The 17,682-nt window shown below is 42.3% G+C and overlaps 1 gene segment (V, D, J or C); it reads left to right on the forward strand.

Annotated features, from left to right (window-relative positions):
- The first annotated feature begins 954 nt into the window (after positions 1-954).
- Positions 955-1,657, forward strand: LOC115457315. The segment is given in 2 exon segments: positions 955-1,021; positions 1,338-1,657. Coding segments are annotated over 2 exon segments (369 nt in total).
- Positions 1,658-17,682: the final 16,025 nt, after the last annotated feature.

Genomic DNA, 17,682 nt, shown 5'->3' on the forward strand with positions numbered 1-17,682 from the left:
AGGATCTGGCACAGTGATTTATACTAGGGATCAGTTGGTGTAAATCCTTGCAGTTAAAAGTTGGGTGTGGTTCCGGGTGCTATGCACTGCTCTGTAAATGTTGCCCAAATGTGGACTCTTCTTACTGAATTTAGCCCAAAATACCTAACTGCAGATCACCTCAATAGTCACAAGAGGGCACTGTTCATTCAGTGAAGTGAATGCTGGTATTATCTACATATTTATTGTATAACTCGTTAATAAGGCCGATTGTATACACATTATAGTCACTCGACAATGACACCTCTAGTCTCAATGTTGTTCTCATGATTTTCTCCTTCACTACAATATACAACTTTCTTGCATCAAGAGGACCTTTTAAGAACGTGCACTGAAACATGTATTGGATGTATGCAGGTCCATTTCTCAGGGTAATCCATCCTTGGAATAATTAGGTATTGGGGAAGAAAGGGACACATCCTATGCCACAGGGAAAGTCAAGTATCCCAACACTTGGCGGATTAAACCAAGTAAGAGAAATGTCATTGTCCTTGCAGTTTCATTCTGGAATGATCTATCGGTATGTATCTTTCCTGACCTGTACCTGTAACAATCTTCCATGTTAATATCTTTATTGATCTTTAATGGTGCACTGTTTCTTTCCTACTGCGTTCTGCATGTATTTCATGGAATTCTAAGATATTTTCAGGATATACGCATAGTAAATATGTAATATTGCATTGTTGATGATAGACCTTGTTGCAATTCAATTGAACTTTTTTTCCTGCAGATACAACAACTGCACTGAAATAAACATTAAAAAATGGTTCACAGTTCCTCTGCTTTTCAAAGTATGTCATCTCTTAAGTTAAGCAGGAAATGGGTGTCACGTGCTTTATGCAAATTGAGGAGGAGGTCCAGTTAGCAAAGCATTTGGGGGATAATTTTGAGTCTTGAAATATTTGGCAGATACAGGTCGCAGTGGTTGTGACAATGAAGTTTCCACACATCTTAGGGACTGTCACTGTTTTAATGTGTCTAAGTAAGTATTCACAGCATCATGGTTAGTAAATACTTCATAAGATTTGTCTGCATGTAGACATGTGTCTAAGAAGTAGTGCCATGCATGCTGTAAAAAGCTTTATATCATTTCAAGAGTCTTTCCTGTGTGTATGGATTTAGTCGGAGGAAATGCAAGGTACAGAGTGTATATGACTGTAGTTATATATTTTTCAAAATGGTCTGTTCTTTTATATTTTTCTATTTATATGTCTTTCTGTTACCTTGTCTTTCTATTCACTATATGAAATTATGTTCTCCAGACACTTTGCCATTATGCATATTTGTCTTCCTTACAGGGTTCAGTAATCAGCAGAACCAGAACAGTGTCACTCAAACCCAAACAGAACTTAAAGAAACAGAAAGTAACTCAGTGTCCCTGGAATGCACTTACACCTCAAGCGTTTCATACTATTACTTGCTCTGGTACAAACAAAACCGTGAAGGAGCATTAACTTTTCTGTTTAATAAACATTCTGAAGGCAGTGAGTCAAATCAAGCTGGGAACCGTTTTTCTGTGGACTTCAGGAAATCTAACAGAGCTATCAGTTTAAGGATTGCAGACCTCCAGGTGGATGACTCTGCAGTGTATTTCTGTGCTCTGAGAGATGCACTGTGAGAGATGACACAGGGGGTCTAGTGCAAAAACCTTCTCAGAGGCACAACCAAGCCAGGATGAGATGCTTAGGCAGATCTTACATTACAGTTCCTCTGCTTTTCAAAGTATGTAATCTCTTAAATTAAGCAGAAAATGGGTGTCACATGCTTTATGCATATTGAGGAGGCGGTCCAATTAGCAAAGCATTTTGGGGATAAATTTGAGTCTTGAAATATTTGGCAGATACAGGTTGCAGTGCTTGTCACAATGAAGTTTCCACACATCTTAGGGACTGTCATTGTTTTAATGTGTCTAAGTAAGTATTCACAGCATCATGGTTAGTAAATACATCATAAGATTTGTCTGCATGTAGACTTGTCTAAGTAGTGCCATGTATGCTATAAAAAGCTTTGTATCCTTTTAAGTGCCTTTCCTATGTGCATGGATTTAGTGGGGGGGAAATGCAAGGTACAGAGTGTATATGACTGTAGTTATATATTATTCAAAATGGTCTGTTCTTTTATTTATTTTTCTGTTTATATAAGTCTATTACCTTGTGTATCTATTCAGTATATGAAATTATGTTCTCTTGACACTTTGTCATTATTCGTATTTGTCTACCTTACAGGGTTCAGTTATCAGCAGAACCAGAACAGTGTCACTCAAACCCAAACAGAAGTGAAAGAAACAGAAAGTAACTCAGTGTCCCTGGAATGCACTTACACCACAAGCGTTTCATACTATCGCTTGCTTTGGTACAAACAAAACAGTGAAGGAGCATTAACTTTTCTGTTGTATAAATATTCCGATGGCCGTGAGTCAAAAAAAGCTTCAAATCGTTTTTCTGTGGACTTCAGGGAATCTAGCAGAGCTATCAGTTTAAAGATCGCAGACCTCCAGGTGGATGACTCTGCAGTATATTTCTGTGCTCTGGGAGTAGCACTGTGAGAGAAGACACAGGGGGTCTAGTGCAAAAACCTTCTCAGAGGCACAGCTGCCAACCAAGCCAGGATGAGATGCTTAGGCAGATCTTACATTACAGGCACCTGTGAAGAAGTTCCCAAGATAAACTCATTCAGCTGTAAGTGAGAATAGGTGACCACAACTGCTTCTTTCAAAGAACAGAACTAATGAACTGGACCATAATCAAGGGAATTCTATAAATGGTGCTTAAAATTAATTGAGTAACACACCTGTCAGCACCAATAATTGGGGCTCTAGCCGTCATTTATCACCATTAATTAGGAACAATTTGGATTTACACGGGCATTTTGCTAAGTGTTATTCTATAAAACTTTGCATGTAAATCTTTTAGGGCCCTGTTTACTAAGAAGCATTATAGACGTATTAATGTTTTTAACATGTGGTAACCATGTACATGCCTGCAATATTCCTATAGGTGCCTACATGGTTAGTACGCGCGTTAAGTGTAGGCGCGCTAAAAACACTAAGAAACCTTAGAAAACAGGGCCCATAAGTTGCAACTGAAAAGGGGGTGTGGTATGGGCAGGTCAGGGGTGATACTAGAGATGCACTATTACTGCATTCTAGGGATCTGGCACAGTGATTTACACCAGGGTTCAGTTGGTGTAAATCCTTGCACCTAAAAGTTGGGTGTGGATCCCGGCACTATTAACTGTCCTGTGAATGGTGCACAAATGTGGGCTTTAGTTACTGAGAGGTCTATTTACAAGAGTGCGCTGAAAAATGGCCTGCAGTACTGTACGCGTGGGTTTTGGGCTTGTGCAGGCCCATTTTTCAGCGTGCCAGTAAAAAAGGCATTCTTTAAAAATTTTGTCAAAATGGATGTGCGGCAAACTCAAAATTGGCGCGTGTCCATTTTGGGTCTGAGATCTTACCGCCAACCATTGACCTAGTGGTAATGTCTCACGCAGTAATGACCTTTGCGTGTCATAATGCCACTTGGCGTATGCCCAATACGCACATCCGAAAATAAAAATTATTTCTCGGATGCGCATATCGGATGCATGCCAAAAATCAAATCACCGCAAGAGCCATGCAGTAGCTGGGCAGTAATTCCATTTTGGCGTGAGTTGGGCGAGCATAGACGCTTACATGGCTTAGTAAAAGGGCCAATGAATTTAGCTCAAAATACCTAACTATGGTTCACCTCGATAGTCACAGGAGGGCGCTGTTGATTCAATGAAGTGAATGCTGGTATTATCTACAAATTTTTTGTTTAACTCCTTAATAAAGCTGATTTTATACACATTATAGTCACTTGACAATGACACCTTATCAATGTTGTTCTGATGTTCTTCTCCATTATTACAATGTCCAATTTTCTTGCGTCAAGGTGCCTTTTTACTAAAGTGTGCCAAAATGTGGTCTGTGCTGTTGTAGGCGCGAGTACTGGACGCACCAAGGTCCATTTCTCAGCGCACCTGCAAAAAAGATCTTTTTTTGGGCTGAAAATGGACGTGCGACAAAATAAAAATTGGTGCATTTTGAACTCGAGACCTTACCGCCATCCATTGACTTAGCGGTAAGGTCTCACATGGTAATTGTTAGCGTGCGTTCACTGCTGATTACCGCCCGGTTAGCGTCACACGATAGAAAATAAAAAATATTTTCAGACGTGCATATCAGATGCATATAAAAAATGGGATTACCGCCCGGAGCTCGCGGTAGTTCCAAATTGAGATGCTCTGGACGCGTGTAGGCGCCAACGCTGCTTAGTAAAAGGTCCCCCAAGTTTTTTATCGGTTGCAAACTAGAATATCCCAAGTGATTATAACCTCCTGATTCTCCATAATTCTCTTCAGGTGGTGAGCCAAGTTCATTTCTGGTATATCAAATATTGTAAAGTTTACAAAAGCGAACCTCCACCATGGCTTAGTAAACATGGTGATCTGCCACCACTACCACGGGGCCATTTCCCCCACAGCTTAGTAAAATGACCCCCACATAAATGCTGATGTTCTAGTCATCTACGTGTGTATGTAAACACATTAGCTGCTGATTACCCAATCCAAATGCCTTTGGATGTAAATATCTCTCATGAATATTCACTGTGGATACACAGAACACCTGCCTGGCTGGGGCGCCTCCAGGACCAGGTTTGGAAATCATTGCACTAATGTATATTAAAATGAGTCCAGAATGTACCATCCACAACTTACTCGGTCTTATGTCTAGATTTTCAAATAGAACGATATGGTAATCACGCTGCGTTTTTCAGCTTTACAAATAAAGTTCAAATCATAGGTAGCCTTCTATCTGTCATTTGATTTTAATTGATTTTTATCCCCCTTTTATCCTAAAAAAATACAATAAACTTTTTCAAAATTAAATAAATGCTTTTCTAATACATCGAGCAACTATCTATATACTGCGTTGTACTTTCAACCTGGACTAGTCGTCATCCAAAACCGGTTCTGGGCTCAATGGACCTCGGTCTGACTTGGTCTAATATATTAATAGGTTTGGCCACAAGATGGCAGCCTATACTAAGTGAAAGAAAGAGCGCTACAGTCTTGCTTGGAAAATACCATTTAATCCCTACAAACTGTAAAGCATATTTCAACCCATTTAGACTGAAAGTCACCAATTCCTCTTATTATTATTATGAGCATTTGTATAGCGCTACCAGTCCCTGCTCAAAAGAGCTTACAATCTAAATAATACAGACAGACAAGACAGTTACGGGTGTGGGAAGTAATGGGTGAGAAGGGAGGAAGGGACAAGGGGGGGGGGGGGGGGGGCAACTGTGGCTAGGAGCTAAAAGCAGCAGTGAAAAGGTGGGTTTTCAGCATAGATTTGAAAACAGGTAGAGATGGAGCTAGACGTACAGGCTCAGGAAGTCTGTTCCAGACATAAGGTGCCGAGAGAGAAAAGGAGCGAAGCCTGGAGTTAGCAGTGGAGGAGAAGGAGGACGACAAGAGAGATTTGTCAAGCGAGCGGAGTTTACGGGGAGGAATGTAGGGAGAGATGAGAGTAGAGAGGTAATGGGGGGCTGCAGAGTGGATGCATTTAAAGGTCAGTACAAGAAGTTTAAACTGAATGCGGAAGCGGACAGGGCGCCAGTGAAGTGACTGGAGGAGTGTGCTAGTGTGGGTATAACGATTCTGGCGGAAAACAAGTCATGCCACTGTCTCTGTCGATCTGTCTCATTTCTTGTAGTTCATTCAGTAGTCATTATCAGAAAACCTTACTAAAACACAACTCCAGTCCTGGGAAACGGGATGATTTCTTGCATCAGGAAACAGAATAATATTCAGCTTCTTTTCCCATAAACACAGGTTCAGATGCTGCTTGTCGGTTTGTAAAAGCTGTCCGCTTCCCTTGAGATCCCAAGCAGTTTCCCTATTTTCACATGATAACCTTGAAAAATTACATCACACAAAGGACCTCATGTGCAACTTTCTTTAAATTACTCACCTTATTTTCTAATTCCTTCTACTCTCTTACTTATCTATATGTTCCGTCTTTGCTTATACCCTACAGCTGTCTATTCAAATGTTCTATTACGTATTGTGTTGACATTGTAAGTAGTATACTATGCCATACTTTGTATTGTTTTTGGACTGTTTTTTACTGCTGTAATTGTCTATTGATTATGTTCGATTTATTCTTACTGTACACTACCTTGAGTGAATTCCTTCAAAAAAGCGGTAAATAATTCCTAATAAATAAATACGAGGTCTATTGTCACTTTATCTGTAACATTACAGATCTCTCTCTCTCTCTTGGCTTGAATAAAGTGCCCTCCTGCATCTTCATTCATTCACAGTGACGCAGAAGGAAACTCACCCGCCAACATCGTTTCCACAACAGAGCTTAAAGAGCTAGAAGTCCAGGTCATGCAGTCAAAGCAATTCAGAATGAAAACGTTTCATCTCTCTTTAGCTTTAATAGCGAATTTATTTGGTAAGTTTGCTGTGCCTTTTGCATGTCTGAGGATCTTTCATGGTATTTGCTTCAACAGCTCATTAAATAGCGGAATGCATTTCGCATTAAAAAAAAAAAAAATTATTATTTTTTGTAGATTACAGAGCAACGATATTGCAAGTTTTTCTCCTAACACTTTATAAAGAGAAAGCAGCAATAGTACTCAAACTTGTTTGACGCTCTAGGAGTTGGATTCCACAGTTCCTGCGCTGGAGACCAACATTTCAGGCTTAGGAAAGAGAGCTTGGCTGCAAAATTAGAAAAAGTTTACCCGGGGTTTGCATTTCATCTTTCCAATGTTGCGTACTAGTAATCAACTCCCTTTGCATCTTTTTTTAAAGGAAACACCAGGGAGCAATCAGCGACACAGCCTCAGGCTGAAGCCAGGGTTCAAGAGGGGGAATCAGTTCTCCTGAATTGCACTTACGATTCTGGACGGCCGACGGTGATGTGGTACGTTCAGGATCCCGAGAAAGCGCCACAGTTCATTCTTCACGACTCTTCCGATCCCAGCGACCTGCAGCAGCGATTTCGAAGGAGATTTTCCGGCCACAGGGACATGCAAAGGAACTCCTTTCCCTTGCAAATAGCTGAAGTCGAAGTGGCTGACTCTGCCAGGTATTACTGTGTGCTCAGAGACACAGCGAGAGAACTTGGGGACCTCCCCGTACCATATCCTCTCCCCCCCCCCTAATCAAAGCAAGCATAGATGGCAAGCTTGCCAAGCAGACTCAAGCAGAAAGGCAAAGCAGAAAACGCTGGGGAAGTGTATTGTTCATTGCTAATTTCATTAGTCCTAATTTATTAAAAGTTGCAATTATTAAGGTTGTAATTTATTTAGCTATTGCTGTATGTTACACAACATAGTAACATTCATAGAAACGTAATAGATAACGGCCAGAGTAGGGAATGCCCTCCCGGGGGAGGTGGTGGAGATGAAAACGGTAATGGAATTCAAACATGCGTGGGATAAACACAAAGGAATCCTGTTTCGAAGGAATGGATCCACGGAATCTTAGCGAAGATTGGGTGGCGACGCCGGTAATTGGGAAGTAAAACCGGTGCTGGGCAGACTTCTACGGTCTATGCCCTGATCGTGACTGAACAGATATGGATGGACTTGAGTGTAAATTTTACGGGGCTTCGACGTTATCTCCAGAACTTTTAGTACAGGAACAGTGCTGGGCAGACTTCTACGGTCGGTGCCCTGAGAATGGCAAGGACAAATCAAACTCGGGTATAAAGTATCACATACCATGTAACATGAGTTTACCTTGTTGGGCAGACTGGATGGACTGTATAGGTCTTTACCTGCCGTCATTTACTATGTTACTCTTTGGGGTTCTACATGGAATGTTGCTACTAATTGGGATTCCGGAATCTTGTAACTCTTTAGGATTCCAGAATCTTCAGAACTTTTAGTACAGGAACAGTACTGGGCAGACTTCTACGGTCTGTGCCCTGAGAACGGCAAGGACAAATCAAACTCAGGTATAAAGTATCACATAACCATGTAAAATGAGTTTATCTTGTTGGGCAGACTGGATGGACCGTCAGGGACAAGAGTAATATTAGAGACATTTTGAACAATAAAAGAAAAATATCGTTTTATTTGGAGCTGTTAGTTACTGAGTTCTGAAAATGTATACAGTAAACTGTGGAAAGAGGATGCTTACCAATTTCTGTTAGCAATAGAGGGCGCTCTTGAAGCAATAACAAGGCGCAAAGAAATGTCAAGACAGGACCTTCTTGTCGCTTTTTTATTTTTTATTTTTAAGTAGGTCACCGAACAAGTTGTTTTGAAAAAGGGAAACGAAGAGAAAAACATCTCTGACTCAATGCAGACATTTCCGAGGCATCAGCGATGGGAAAGATACATTTACTACTGAGTTTGACAAGCATCTGCCAATGTTTGTGATCCGATAATCATGAATAATACAGAATGCAAAATTGTATTCCATAAGAGTACATCTATTGTCATTATCATTCCGTTCCCAGTTGAATTTTATGAGCTAGCCTGTTAAAATGTTGCGTTGAACCCAGATAATGTTATATTGCACTGAAGCGTTGTTGTAATGGTCTGTCAAACAGATAATGCTGAATATTCCTGATGCATTCACCACGTTTAAACACATCTTTTGCAATTCCAGGGGTGAAGTCTCAGAGCATTGTGGAGCAACACAATCAAAGCCTGACAGTCTCCAGTGGAGAGCCGGTGACGTTTCATTGCAGCCTCAACGGAGAGAGCATGAACAGCTTCTGGATGTACTGGTACAGGAAGCGCCCAGGATACTCTTTGGAATGGATTTATCGAGAAGGGGGGCATTACGCCCAGGAATTCCTGGATAGCTTTGTGGGGTACACCGACTCCTCTCAGAACCGAGCAACTCTCCACATTGTACAGAGTGACTGTGCAGACGGAGGGATCTATTTCTGTGCTGCCAGGGGACTCACTGTGACTCAATGCTGTGCAGAGACAGGATAAAAATGTTTTTCTAGTCCTGCTCGGAACAGCCGCGGAGGGTACAGAGAAATGCACGAGTGCAGTTAACCCGATCCTTTCGCTGGATCCCACAAAACCGTGGTACTAAGGACAAAACGGGCCACGTTTGGCTTCTCTCTTGAAACGAATCTACAAAAGCAATAATGACCTGAGCAGCCTGTGATATTTTGGCTACTAAATTAATTTGCCACAGAAACAAGAGGGCTTAAGTAACGTGTTAAACCAAACGCACCATAAGAGGTGCCTGTTGTTCCGTGGTAATGAATTTCCAGTGAACGGGGGAAACATATAAATATATTAAATGTAGAGAGGAGCATTCTGGGTTTTCTAGCCCATTATAAACCATAAAATTCTACTGCTTCCTCACCCTCTTATCACCATGCATATCTCCCTGTCCCTCATCCACTGTCTCCCACTTAACCCACCGCACCCTCATCCTGTGAGACTGTCACTGAAATGCTTTGATGTTTCACTTATATATACTGTTATTTATCAACATTTGCTTATTTCGGATCTGATGAAGAAGGGTTACCTTCGAAAGCTAATCAAGAAATGTATTAAGTTATGTCCAATAAAAAAGGTATCATCTTATTTTCTTCTCTATGTTTTATTTTCCTTTATTTCTATTGATTACCTTTGAGAATTGTGGATCTCAATATTTATTCTTATCTACGGGAAGCTTAAGAAGATTCCTGGGAGAGAGAGAATTGTATTCACATAAACATATATATTTTAAGTGTAAGCCTTTTTCATGGTGCCAGGATAGCAAACCGTTTTGAGAACAGACCCCGTAATCACGTTAATGCGTTCCAATATCATCGGGTACCGTATCTAATCTCAGCCAGGTTCTGCTTCCCTAGTGCCAAGAAAACTGACCGTAGTCCGGTGCTACATAAAATCTCACTATAAGACGGCATCGATCCTGAGAGCTGGCACCCAACGCTTCAAGGGATGGTGATGGGAATGGGTCACACCGAGTTTTTGTGGTACAATCCCCATCCTATATAAAAATTCTCACCTCCAACGTTCGGTCTCTGCCTGGGACCGTGGCTCCGTGGTCTGATTCCGGCTGTAGATCAGTGATGTCATCAGCATCACACAGCCTCTTCTTTCCCTTCTGTTTCTGCTGTTCGTGTGGTCCCGCTCTTGAGGGCGGGACCACATGAACAGCTGAAACAGAAGCGAAAGAAGAGGCTGTGTGAAGCGGCGTCCCTACAGTGCAGGAGGTGGGGAGGGGTGTCATGAACGACACAGGGGGGGAAGGGGATCCTTCTTTCGCTTCTGTTTATGCTGTTCGTGTGGTCCCGCCCTGTAGTGATGAATGCCCCCCCCCTTTTTGATAACTTCTTTTAGGGGGCTCAAGTGTTGCCTTGCAGCAACCTGGAACTATTGCCGGCCCAACATGGCCACGAGCGGTGGTTTCACTTCGAGTGCACGCCATTTCCAGCGCTAAGGAAAATTATTCCATAACTTCTAGCATGGCGCTAACCCAGAGGTCATCGGGTAGCACCTTGCACTGCCCAGTTACTTCTGGGTTACCGCAGGAGCCCTTACCACTTCCTCAATGGGTAGCAGTAAATGCTCCCCCCCCCCCCTACACGGCCATGCGGTAAGAATAATCTTACTGTATGGCCATGTCTTTTTTAGGGGTTTTTTTAACCCACTGCGGTAAAAACGGCCCTGACGTGTGGCAAAAATGGCCCCCATCACCACTGCAGAGCCCTTTTTACCGCAGCTTGGTTAAAGGACCCCATAGTTGCCTAACTTCCCCTATGGCTCTTCCTGTTTTCCAGTTTAACCCCCTCCCCCTGCCTTTGAACTGTTTGAGAGCTGGATTTTTTTTTAACCTGTTTCCCATACATATGCACACTGCCATCTGTGCCGAAGCGCCTGAAGGCAATTGACTTCCAAATTATTAAAAACTGAGCCCTTACGCCAAGCCCCCTCCCTGCCCATCTTCAAGTCTTTGCTTAAAACCCACCTCTTCAATGCTGCGTTCGGCACCTAACTCTTACCGTTCACTAAATCCAGACTGCCCCAATTTGACCGTCCCTATCGGACTGTCCGTTCACTTTAGATTGTAAGCTCCTTGAGCAGGGACCGTCCCTCTATGTTAAATTGTACAGCGCTGCGTAACCCTAGTAGCGCTTTAGAAATGTTAAGTAGTAGTAGTAGTAGTATTTTTCAATTATAAGTTCACAATACATAAAAAAAAATTGAAAGTGTATACACAAAGAATGAGAAATCTTTGAACGTATTACAGTCCACTTTTAGGGGATCCACTGAAGAAAAGAAATTCAGGAAAACAAATATATAGTAACAATTCAGCTTAGTGCACAGGCAGACAAATATTTTTAGAACCCTTATAACCAGGGCTTTTTTTGAGGGGGTACTTGGGGGGGGGGGGGGGGGTACTGAGTACCGGCACCTTTTTTATTGTCTGCTAAAATTGACCCATGGAACTCAAGTTTTCATGATAGTGCTCAGGCTCTACACACCAATTCTGCCTTGTCATGGTTTCTGTGACTGGTTGCAGGGGGCCTGGCTGTTGTGGGGTGGGTCCCTCAGTGATCACCCCACCCCTGAAGGGTGGCCTGGCATTTGAGTACCAGCACCTTTTTCGCTAGAAAAAACACACTGATTATAAGTGACATTTAAAAGTAATTTTTCAGTCCGTGTTTGGGCACATACAAGGTTATATAACCTGTGACTTTATTTTTGTGGAATTTTGTGTGAAGTTTTGTGATTTCTACACCCTCCGTTTTTTTTTTTTTTTTTTGCTACAGTGTTTTTTCTCCGGTAGGGAGTTTTTTACACTGTGGTTGGTTTCAGTTGGGGTAGAGGAGCTGAAGAGGAGCAGTTTGTTAAAGGGTTTAACCATCCATGTAGGCACCCTAAACTCGTGAGGCTCCGTTTGTTTAAATATATAATTTCAATTTCCTTAACTACTACTACTACTTAACATTTCTAGAGCGCTACTAGGGTTACGCGGCGCTGTACAATTTAACAAAGAGAGACAGTCCCTGCTCAAAGAGCTTACAATCTAATAGATAAGAGTGAGACAAATATAGGACAATCAAGCCATTGTGACATCACTGATGAGGTTGGCTCTTAGGCATTGGTGGAATGAGGCATTATGACATCACAATCTCAGCTCTGGTTAAATCACTGCTATATGTAATACTACTACTACTACTTAACATTTCTAGAGCGCTTCTAGGGTTACGCAGCGCTGTACAGATTAACAAAAAAGGACAGTCCCTGCTCCAAGGAGCTTACAATCTAATGGGCGAAATGTCAAGTTGGGGCAGTCTAGATTTCCTGAAAAGAGGTGTAGTGGATAGGTGCCGAAGGCGACATTGAAGAGGTGGGCTTTGAGCAAGGCTTTGAAGATGGACAGGGAGGGGGCCTGGCGTATGGGCTCAGGGAGTTTATTCCAAGCATGGGGTGAGGCGAGGCAGAAAGGGCGGAGCCTGGAGTTGACGGTGGTGGAGAAGGGTACTGAAAGGAGGGATTTGTCTTGAGAACGGAGGTTCCGGGTAGGAATGTAAGGGGAGATGAGGGTAGAGAGGTAAGGAGGGGCTGTACTGAAGTCCAAGGTTTATACTTATTAATGAGAGCATTTTTCAAGTGAAGTTACTGTTAATATATAATCATTTCTGAATGTGCAAAATCACTTAGGGGTCACTTTATAAAGCCGTGTTAGGTATTAACATGTGCCTGATGTTACCATGGGGCATTGCTCAGGTGTCCTGCAGTACCTCTGAATTCTCTTTTTGGCTGCGCACATTCGAATAGTTCTTTCCATAATTCTGGTCACCACATCTCAAAAAAGATATAAAGGAATTGGAGAAGGTGCAGAGAAGGGCGACAAAAATGATAAATGGAATGGAACGACTTCCCTATGAGGAAAGGCTGAGACGGTTAGGGCTCTTCAGCTTGGAGAAAAGGCGGTTGAGGGGTGATATGATAGAAGTCTACAAGACAATGAGCGGAGTAGAGCGGACAGATGTGAAGCGTTTGTTTACACTTTCAAACAACAACAAAACCAGGGGACACAAGATGAAGCTAGAATATGGTAGATTTAAAACAAATAGTTGAAAGTTTTTCTTTACTCAGCGTGTAGTTAGACTCTGGAACTCGTTGCCGGAGAATGTAGTGACAGCAGCTGGCCTTACGGAGTTTAATGGGGGTTTGGACAGATTCCTGAGGGAAAAATCCATTGAACATTGTTAATTTCTTTTCGGGGGGGGGGGGGGGGTTGCCGGGTTCTTGAAGCCTGGATTGGCCGCTGTCGGAGACAAGATGCTGGGCTTGATGGACCATTGGTCTTTTCCCAGTTCTTAATTGTGAATTTATAAAAAGGTTAATTCTACAGTCGACAGCAGTAATCTTACATTTGCAAAGAATCTTTTCATCAACTACCTTATCAACCTTATTTTGCAGGAATTCTTTATGTTCCTTTATCCTACGTAGTTACCAGAAATGCTCATTGCAGCAGTGTTTATCCAGTTTATGATACTGTTTCCACCATGTTCGAGTTTAGAAAGTTTTCTTCTCATGGTACTTTTGCAGTTCTACCTCTTTTCATGTTACTGGATGGTCAGGTGACTTTTACAGTAACGGTAATGTTTTTGTAGCACAGTATATCACTGTGAGACTATACGTACCACAGTGGTTGAAATGTCTCCATTTTCCGTTCAAAAACCACCAAGCATTACTGTATCCTGTAATAATGTATTTTCACCACCACACACAGTCAAGTTCTCAACTCTCTTTCTCACTCCTAAAGATGCGAAGATCACTGATGAAAAGTAATTTACCCTGCACTCAAATACATTTCTTTTAAATGCATTACTTACAGTAGTAACTTCATTGTGTCTCGCCTATTTTTTTTGCATTTTTTGAAGGAGTAACCTACCAATTCACATTCTGACTTGACCTCTGGTATCTCTAATATTTTATTTATTTATTTGTTGCATTTGTATCCCACATTTTCCCACCTTTTTGCAGGCTCAATGTGGCTTACAATGTTCCGTTATGGCATTCGCCATTCCAGAGTGAAGAGTTACAGTTGGAGTTACATAGAAGTTAGGATAGTAGGCATCGGAAGAGACCAGTTAGAATATAAGGTAAAGTGGTGATGTGCTGCAGTTACAATTATTGATCGATGTTGTGGTATGCCTTGTTAAAGAGATACGTCTTCAGAGATTTGCGAAAGTTAGTTATTTCGTAAATTGTTTTTAAGTTACGTGGCAAGGCATTCCACAACTGCGTGCCCGTGTATGAAAAGCTGGACGCATGAGTTAGTCTATAGTTCAGTCCTTTACAGCTGGGGAAGTGTAGGTTAAGGAATGTGTGAGCTGATCTTTTAGCATTCCTGGGTGGCAAGTCAACAAGGTCTGAAGTGGAAAACAAACCAGCAGATCAGGGGCTAGTCTGTATCTTTCTTAAATAAGATCGATATCAAATTATATGTCAAAACAAGGATATAAGGAACCTTCTTCATAAAAAACCAGCATGAGCAACATAAAATAGAATATCCTGGATGGTGCCAGATAGACAATGAATAGCCTGTTGGTTCATGAAATATCACTTATGTGCACCATTGTAGAACACAGCTTAGGTGCCCTGCTGGTGCTTTGAAGGATAACATAGAGGGGCATAATCGAACGGGGCCAACCATCTGTAAGGACGGCCATCTTCAAGGCCGGCCCCGTAAAGCGGCGTCCCAGCCGTATTATCGAAACAAGATGGCTGGCCATCTTTCAATAATACAGTTGGAGCCAGCCAAATCTCGACATTTGGGCTGGCTTTAGAGATGGCCGGCATTGCTTTTCAGCGATAATGGAAACTAATGGCGGCCCTCGCAAACCCGGCCAAATCCAAGGCATTTGGTCGTGGGAGGAGCCAGCATTTGTACTGCACTGATCCCCCTGACATGCCAGGACACCAACCGGGCACCCTAGGGGGCACTGCAGTGGACTTCAAAAATTGCTCCCAGGTGCACACCTCCCTTATCTTGTGTGCTGAGCCCCCCAAATCCCCCCCAAAACCCACTACCTACAACTGTACACCACTACCATAGCCCTTAGGGATGAAGGGGGGCACCTACATGTGGGTACAGTGGGTTTTGGGGGGGTTTGGAAGGCTCCCATTTACCACCACAAGTGTAACAGGTAGGGGGGATGGGCCTGGGTCTGCCTGCCTGAAGTGCACTCACCCACTAAAAACTGCTCCAGGGACCTGCATAGTGCTGTGATGGAGCTTGGTATGACATTTGAGGCTGGCATAGAGGGTGGCAAAAAATGTTTTTGATTTTTGTGGGGGGTGGGAGGGGGTTGGTGACCACTGGGGGAGTCAGGGGAGGTCATCCCCGATTCCCTCCGGTTGTCATCTGGTCAGTTCAGGCACATTTTTGAGGCTTGTTCGTTAACAAAAAGGGACCAAGTAAAGTCGGTCAAATGCGCGTCAGGGCCGGCTTTCTTTTTTCCATTATCAGGCGAAGCTGGCCATCTCATAACCACGCCCTGTCCCGCCTTTTGCACCCTGCCGACATGCCCCTTTGAAGTTTGGCCGGCTCCGCGACGGAAAGCAGTTGAAGCCGGCCAAAATCGGCTTTCGATAATACTGATTTGGCCGGGCATCTCCCGATTTGTGTCGGAAGATGGCCGGCCTTCTCGTTCGAAAATAAGCAGGATAGTAACATAGTAGATGACGGCAGAGAAAGACCTGTACGGTCCATCCAGTCTGCCCAACAAGATAAACTCATATGTGCTACTTCATGTGTATACCTGACCTTGATTTATATCAGCCATTTTCAGGGCACAGACCGTAGAAGCATTAACCCCGCCTCCCACCACCACCACTCATGCACATAAGTTCACATATTCTGTGCATTTACATATACAAGGGGAAGAAAAAGGTTGATGTCTATTTATAGAATTGCCCTTCACCTGTCTGTCCTGTGTGCTGGACACATCCTCCCTGCACTTAGTGCACATGCTTTGGACTTACCGTGTACTAGTTTTTGCAGCTAACAAGTACAGGGGGAAATTTTATATATGGAGGCCAATCATTAGATGCCTACTTCTGCATTTAGGGTAGATTCTATATATGGCACATGAAAAATCCACCTAAGCGTATTGTTTAAGTACACCTAAATTTTAAAGAATAGAATTAAATTTCTGTGCGGTATATAGAATATGCTGAGCGTCTCACCACACAACTAAATTTGGTTGCGTCCACTTTGGCTATGTTTTACTTGGTGTAAATCTTGATGCCTAAATTAAGCACAGAGGGCTCAAGTCTATATATATGGGGCCTAAAATTCACATGTTATTTTCCTTTGTAATGATTCCTCTGAGTAATATAAATTATTACTTAGTAATATTAATTCAAAAGGAGTGAAGCCTGTGAAATTGGGATTACCCTTTTCAACTATGCGACTTAGAATTTAGGCGCACCACATTATAGAATATACTTAGTGAGTTGTGCTTGTAAATCTCAATTAATGCCAATTAACAGCACCGATTAGCAAGTTAACCAATTAAGTTATGCACATTCTTATAGAATACACTTCGGTTTCCATACGGATTTTGAGGCGCCATATGTAGAGATTAGAGGTTACTTTTAGGTGCAACAATAGCTTTCTAGAAGATATGAAGATATGAAGCACCAAAATGGGGCACAAAGGGCACTTCTGAGCAAAAACACATTTGTGCGTCCATCTACGGTGTAGTACCAGGTTACATGATAGACCTAATAGATCTACCAACCAGAAACAGAATCAAATCATCAAGATCATACCTAAACCTACATTATCCGATCTGTAAAAACTAAAATACAAAACAACCTACGCATCCAACTTCTCCTACATAAGCGCACAACTATGGAACGGACTCCCAAGTACAGTGAGAACAATCCAAGACCACTTAAACTTCAGAAAATCACTCAAGACTCACCTATTCAAAAAGGCCTATCCCAACGATCCAACATAAAATCCCAACACCCAGCGACACAACATAACTAATGATCGTACTGGACAATGTATAATCTTCACCTCTTTCGACCCCTTGATGCCTGATCCAAACCCACCTCATCTGTTCACAACATAACTTTGTATCTGTTACCAACCGAACTGACAACAGCCTATACGGTACCACGTAAGCCACATTGAGCCTGCAAATAGGTGGGAAAATGTGGGGTACAAATGTAACAAATAAATAAATAAATTTATAGAAATAACATATGTGTATCCACGTGGATCTGCAAAGGGGGTGTGGTCATGGGTGGGCCGGGCATTCCCTTAAAATGCATGTAGTGTTATATAATTCAGAGGATCTGTGCCCAACTTGCGTGCTGCGATTTACACCTGGTTTCAGTTGATATACTCCTCACGCCCAACGTTGAGTGTGATCCCGGTGCTATGCACATTCTGGAAAGAATAGAGTACCTTTCAGCACCAATGATTTTTAAGCACCATGTATACAATTTCCCCTAGTAAGTGCAAACATTGAATGTTAGTAAAAGGACCCCAAAGAGAATTACTGACCATCGGAAAACCTTGCATTTGATTTACTAGCACATAAGACCAACGTTGATCAGGCTCAAGTATTTTGTCTCTGATGAT

This window comes from Microcaecilia unicolor, chromosome 14, assembly GCF_901765095.1.
Source record: "Microcaecilia unicolor chromosome 14, aMicUni1.1, whole genome shotgun sequence".
Lineage (NCBI taxonomy): Eukaryota > Metazoa > Chordata > Amphibia > Gymnophiona > Siphonopidae > Microcaecilia > Microcaecilia unicolor.